The sequence below is a fragment of the Daktulosphaira vitifoliae genome, unplaced genomic scaffold, assembly GCF_025091365.1.
Source record: "Daktulosphaira vitifoliae isolate Bord-2020 unplaced genomic scaffold, ASM2509136v1 Scaffold_1, whole genome shotgun sequence".
Lineage (NCBI taxonomy): Eukaryota > Metazoa > Arthropoda > Insecta > Hemiptera > Phylloxeridae > Daktulosphaira > Daktulosphaira vitifoliae.
The window spans coordinates 28,099,388-28,105,815 of record NW_026099572.1 but is presented as its reverse complement, the minus strand read 5'-3'; the positions used below and the strand labels follow the sequence as shown (position 1 = coordinate 28,105,815).

At 27.6% G+C, this 6,428-nt stretch overlaps 2 protein-coding genes across 2 annotated transcripts; both read left to right on the top strand.

The window, feature by feature from the left end:
• The first annotated feature begins 273 nt into the window (after positions 1 to 273).
• LOC126893640 (uncharacterized) lies at positions 274 to 1,233 on the top strand. Its single transcript, XM_050664029.1, has 2 exons — positions 274 to 647; positions 713 to 1,233. The coding sequence occupies exons 1-2, from the start codon at positions 294 to 296 to the stop codon at positions 776 to 778; spliced, it is 420 nt and encodes a 139-aa protein (XP_050519986.1). The 5' UTR covers positions 274 to 293; the 3' UTR covers positions 779 to 1,233.
• Positions 1,234 to 2,123: 890 nt separating this feature from the next.
• Positions 2,124 to 3,163, top strand: LOC126910234 (uncharacterized). The gene is made up of 3 exons (XM_050692605.1): positions 2,124 to 2,538; positions 2,624 to 2,852; positions 2,948 to 3,163. Exons 1-3 carry the CDS (start codon positions 2,312 to 2,314, stop codon positions 3,161 to 3,163), a joined length of 672 nt encoding a protein of 223 aa, XP_050548562.1. The 5' UTR covers positions 2,124 to 2,311.
• The last annotated feature ends 3,265 nt before the right edge of the window (positions 3,164 to 6,428 follow it).

Genomic DNA, 6,428 nt, shown 5'->3' with positions numbered 1-6,428 from the left:
TTTTACTTCAACAAGAATTCAAATTATCCAAGTCGGAAGAGACTGCAATATGCAGAATATGTGCATTTATTATAAAAATTTGTATAAGGCCGTGGTCTATGGCTGACCATTCATGTGAAGCGCCACTAAACGATATGCACTTAATAAGGACTCTATATGAATATAAAAATGATGATAAAATTATTGCAGATTCGTGTTTAAAAAAATTTTTAAATCATTTGTGGTACTTTAATCAAGAATGTATTGTTTTTCCAATATTTGATAATAGAGTTTCGTTAGAAACCCGAAATAAAATGGCAAAAATTATTTTAAATAATTTATCTACTTACCCATCAGATCAAAGCGATTTTGGTCCAAAAAAATATTTTTTAAAAATAGATAATGTGGAGACGTTTCTGAAACAAGAGTTTTTTACAGATATGCTTGAACAAAGTTCGGGATATTTTTTTATAAGATTTAATATCGATACAGAATTTTTGAAATTAGACTCCTCGAATTGGGAAGGTGATAAGTATTACCAAGAAGCGAAAAAAATAGTTAAATCAATCCGTGTTGTAAATGACACTGCTGAAAGGGGTGTGAAATTGATGGAGGAGTTCAATGATAAACTAACGAAAAATGAAGCACAAAAACAATTTATACTTCAAGTAAATTGCAATAAAATATATAGAACGGATTGCTAAATTACTAATTTATACTTAACATGTTTTAGGTCGTTCAGAAATATCGAAAAGTTTTTCCAGATCACAAAAAAAAATCGATGACAGCAACATTCTAATTTAAATGTCAATTATGTAAAGAAATACTAGTACTTTCATTGACACCTTAGTATGCTTATTTATAAAATGCATTTTTTTAAACTTATATTATAGAGTATATTTTATAATCTTTTTATGATTTATTTTGTATATATTATAATCAGTTGTCCCTGTAAACGTAAATACTTTTATAATTGTTTGATGTACCGAACTATTCAAATATTTTTTTGTTTTCGTCCTGGCGAGGAAAAAAATCAACCTACGAGAATTTGTAAAGATACAATTTATATAGAAAATATTAAGGTCTATAATTTTTATTCTATACAATTTTTCGTTTTGAGCTTTTGTTGTTGAGATATTAGCCAAAAACTAAAAAACCACCCTATTCAGTGGATTTTCAACCCTCATTCGGCACCCGAAGGGGGAAAGTAAATCTTACGAAACTCAACAAAAATCATTATTATCTAAAAATAAACAAAATTAGGGGGTGCCGCTATGTTTTGTTCAATTTTTTTTTTAGCCTTAGTAGATAAAGACCAGCCTAGTGTTTATATTTATTAATTATTTAATTCAGCAATAATAAAAATTTGTGTTGTTATTTTAATTATTTCTTTATATTTATTAAGTTAAACAATCCTATTTTGGATAAACAAAAAAATATTTTGCATTTAACAAATTCTAAATTGTATAGGAAATTTTTGTTGATAACACTAGTTTACAAATAAAAAAAAAATTTCTGACCTATGACTTATGATAGTCATTTTTTATGTAAAATCGTCCACTGAGTCCGAAAATGAAGTCTAAAATACAAAAAGTAGAACAGTTTTTTAGTTATTGCGAAATTAGCGTTTTTCGTGTACCGCGAAAAAACGTTTTCATTATATTCTAAATATCTTTAATTGCATTCAACTGATTTTCATTTTTTTTACATAAAATTAAACAATATTAAATTACCTATAACTTTTATATTAAATAATTTTTTATTTGACTTTTTTGTCGTTTGCTATCTACGAATTTACCACTGAATTTTTATCATTTTTTTAAAATATCAGAAAAAATTCAGAGTTTTACGTAAAATACAACAATAAAAAATAAATTTATCAACAATAATTTCAATAGACGTTATACTCTAATACATAACAAAGAAAATGATATATTATTTTGTAAAATTGATAAAAAAATGAAGAAGTTATGCGCGATTGAAAAATAAAACTAATTTCCTAATATCAGAGTTTTCTAATTCGATGCTTTAATTTTGTATAATATAGAAAAATTACTCACAATATTACTTTTCAAAACAAAATTACGATTTTTTAAATAACTTAAGGTTATTTCCTTCAATATGAAATTTTGAATTACGAACCAAAAAACTTCGCCTTGGCCTCACTGCTCATCATTAATTGGTAGCACTGAACATTTTGTCATTTGAAATAAAACGGATAAATTTATTTTGGTCATAGAAGCGTTCTATATTCTATTAATATATTCATTTTTTCTATGATATATAAATAATCCATATAACTATTTTACGTTTATTCTTAATAAAGATAAAAATGAGTTCAAATAAACGTCAATATAAGTGTAAGAATAACCCCAATAAATTTTGTTATGTGTGTGGCGAATATATTTTTGTTACACCCCCGAATTTTACTAGTACATTGCAATCTGCGTATCGTCTTTACTTTTATATTTCTCCAGAGAACTTAGGTGAATCGTGGACGCCAAATGTCTTATGTAACACGTGCAAAACTGGATTAACAATGTGGATGACAGGCGCAAAGTAAAAAAAAATATATATTTTTGAAATTTTTTACATTATTTATGTATAAAATAACTAAAATCTTAAAAATTTTTATTCACTTTAGACGATACTTATCATTTGATGTACCAACAATTTGGCGACAACCAATGTGTCACGAAGTTGATTGCTACTTCTGCTTGACTAAAATAAAGCAACATGGACGTCATAAAACAGTTGAATATGCACATGTAAACTCCATGTCAAAACCTGTTCCACATTCACTCTCAGTTAAATATCCTGTTTGCCCCAAAAAGAATATAGTGAATCGCCAGAATCAAGTAATCATGCCGAATGTAAGACTGACATTAGTTTTAAACTTGAAAAAATTCCGAAGCTTTTTACCCAAACTGAACTTAATGATTTAATAAGAGATTTAAAACTCTCAAAGGAAAAATCAGAGTTATTGGCATCAAGATTGCAAGAACGAAATTTATTAAAATCACAAGTAAAAGTTACATTTTACAGAAGTCGTCAGAAATATTATGCTCAATATTATATAAAAAAAAACAATGTTTGTTATTGTAACGACATTTACGGTTTGTTTAAAGAATTTGGTGAGCCATATGATCCAACCGAATGGCGTTTGTTTATTGATAGCAATTAAACTAAGCCTGAAAGCAGTTTTACTGCACCAAGGAAACATCAAACCTTCAATTCCATTAGCGCATGCTGTAAATATGAAATAATCGTATGAATCAATGGCTATATTACTTTCTCTAATCAACTACAATCAACACAATTGGAAAATTTGTGCAGACCTTAAAGTCATTGCAATGGTAACTGGCTTGCAACAAGGATACACAAAATACATGTGTTTTTTGTGTACATGGGATAGTCGAGCACGTCAAGAACATTACACACGAAAATATTGGCCAGATCGAGTTAACTTAACAGTGGGCAAAGAAAATGTCAAATTCAATCCTCTTGTTAATAAAAATAGAATAATCCTGCCACCTTTACATATTAAACTTGGACTTTTTAAAAATTTTGTTAAAGCTTTAAATAAAAATGGAAATTCATTTACTTATTTGAAAACTGTGTTTCCACATTTGTCTGATGCAAAAATCAAAGAAGGTATTTTCATAGGACCACAAATAAAAAAACTAATGAACGACTCCAATTTTGTGTTAACTTTATCAAAAGACGAGGCTTTAGCATGGAACTCATTTCGTTTGGTTGTAAATTCATTTTTAGGAAAATTCAAAAGTTTAAATTATAGAGAAATAGTAGACGATTTATTGATAAACTATTCAAAAATAGGTAAGCAGTACATTTTATAATTTTATTATTTTCTGAATAAAAGATACATGTATATTTTTTAATTTTATCGGGAATAGGGGTGAAAATGTCATTGAAAATACATTTTTTACATGCACATNTAGGGGTTAAAATGTCATTAAAAATAGAATTTTTTCATGCACACTTAGATTTTTTTCCTGAAAATCTTGGAAATGAAAGCGATGAGCATGGTGAACGTTTTCATCAACAAATAAATGATATAGAACGTCGTTACCAAGGGTTTTGGGATGAAGCAATGATGGGTGACTATTGTTGGTTTCTTATAAGAGAAAGCAATGAAACATACAAAAGAAATATTAAGACTAATACGTCCTATTTTTAGTTCAATAAAAATTATTCTTTGGTTATCATAAAACTAATTACAAAAAATATCATAGCGAAAATTATAATTGTTTTCCTATTTGTAAAACTTAATTATTTATTTTATTTATTATATATTAAATTTACTATATTTAAAATGATTTTCTAAATCCATGCTAAAACAATTTCAATTTTCTTAATTCTATAGAAAATTACTTTATATTTTTAGAGAATTATCATTTTTTTTTAAATACGAAAATTTATCACAACCCCACCAAACAGTAAAATTAACTCAATTTAAAAATATCCCAATAAAACTATATGAAATAACCTTAAGTTATTTAAAAAATCGTAATTTTGTTTTGAAAAGTAATATTGTTAGTAATTTTTCTATATTATACAAAATTAAAGCATCGAATTAGAAAACTCTGATATTAGGAAATTAGTTTTATTTTTCAATCGCGCATAACTTCTTCATTTTTTTATCAATTTTACAAAATAATATATCATTTTCTTTGTTATGTATTAGAGTATAACGTCTATTGAAATTATTGTTGATAAATTTATTTTTTATTGTTGTATTTTACGTAAAACTCTGAATTTTTTCTGATATTTTAAAAAAATGATAAAAATTCAGTGGTAAATTCGTAGATAGCAAACGACAAAAAAGTCAAATAAAAAATTATTTAATATAAAAGTTATAGGTAATTTAATATTGTTTAATTTTATGTAAAAAAAATGAAAATCAGTTGAATGCAATTAAAGATATTTAGAATATAATGAAAACGTTTTTTTGCGGTACACGAAAAACGCTAATTTCGCAATAACTAAAAAACTGTTCTACTTTTTGTATTTTAGACTTCATTTTCGGACTCAGTGGACGATTTTACATAAAAAATGACTATCATAAGTCATAGGTCAGAAATTTTTTTTTTATTTGTAAACTAGTGTTATTAGTTGCTTCTATTTTAAGCCGTACGGCTAAGTTCTGTTCCCCATTTATATTTGGGATTTTTTAGAACAGCCCTGGCGGCAACATTTGGTGACCTCGACGTGATAGTGGTGCATTTTAAGTTGCGTCACGCACAGATAAGGGGCAAAATTTAGCTAATCTTATTTAAACAAAATATTTTATTAATTCATTTAATTATATAATTAGATCATTATATATACATATAATAATAATAATAAAAAAAAAAGTAACAATAATAAAGTAGTTAAACTATAATTTTTATTTAAGAATATCTATTTATTTTCTTTCAAATTACTTAGTTCATTATTACCTGTATTATTCACTAAATTTGTATTTTTTATTTGTGAAATAAGTAATTTGTACATTCCTTTGCTGTAAAGTGTGTGGTAAAAAATATTCTGGTGGCATAGCGGTAAGTTGTTAGTTATAAGTTTAATATTAGGTAGCCATTCGCCCACACTTAGTATTTATTTCATTTAGTATTTGTTTATTTCATTATGCAAGATCCATCTACACCTACCCTTTTGTTACCACCTGCACCTCCATCATCTGCACTTCGGCGACTCATTCGTAGAAGGGCTTCTACCAAAGCTTCTATTTCTGTTATTCAAAAGTTTGTTGAGAGATATGATCCAGCCGTTCACAGCCTTCGACAAATCAAGACAAGATTAAATTCATTGCAAGTACACTGGTCTACATTCATAGAAACCCATAATGAAATATCTGACTTAGAACAGGGCTTCAAAGAAGAGAATGAGTATTTACTGCTCGAAGATCAAATCTGTACTTTAAAGGCCATTATGGAGGACTTATTGGACAAATCTGCGGGCACTGAAGCCTTAAGTACTTCTAATTCAACACAAGCATCTCACATTGAATCTATGAGACTCCCTGCAATTGATCTACCAAAGTTTAGTGGAGATCTTTGCGATTGGCCAGATTTTATCAATACATTTAATGCTTTGTTTCGCGATAATTTAAAAATAACTGATGTACAACGATTTCATTATTTATTAGTTAAGTCAAGCTTAACTGGAACTGCTTCAGATGTCATTAAAAACTACTCAATCACTTCTGCCAACTATCAAGAAGCTTATTCTGAATTAGTCAGACAGTATGAAAACAAAGGGCTCACTATACAAACTCACATAAGAGCATTACTTCATTCTCCAAAAGTGCATCAAGCTTCAGCTGTAGAGTTATGGAAATTGCATCACCATATTGCTTCACATGCTCGTGCACTAAAAGCACTCGAGCAGCCAGTTCAGCATTGGGATGCCTGGCTAGTAACTCTTAT

Excerpts from the sequence above, each read along its gene's own strand:
- LOC126893640 (XM_050664029.1), top strand. The coding sequence starts at position 294 with ATGGCAAAAATTATTTTAAATAATTTATCTACTTACCCATCAGATCAA. Across the intron at positions 648-712 it reads AAAAACAATTTATACTTCAA|GTCGTTCAGAAATATCGAAA; the intron begins GTAAATTGCAAT and ends AACATGTTTTAG.
- LOC126910234 (XM_050692605.1), top strand. The coding sequence starts at position 2,312 with ATGAGTTCAAATAAACGTCAATATAAGTGTAAGAATAACCCCAATAAA. Across the intron at positions 2,539-2,623 it reads ATGTGGATGACAGGCGCAAA|ACGATACTTATCATTTGATG; the intron begins GTAAAAAAAAAT and ends TATTCACTTTAG. Across the intron at positions 2,853-2,947 it reads ATCAAGTAATCATGCCGAAT|GAAAAATCAGAGTTATTGGC; the intron begins GTAAGACTGACA and ends AAACTCTCAAAG.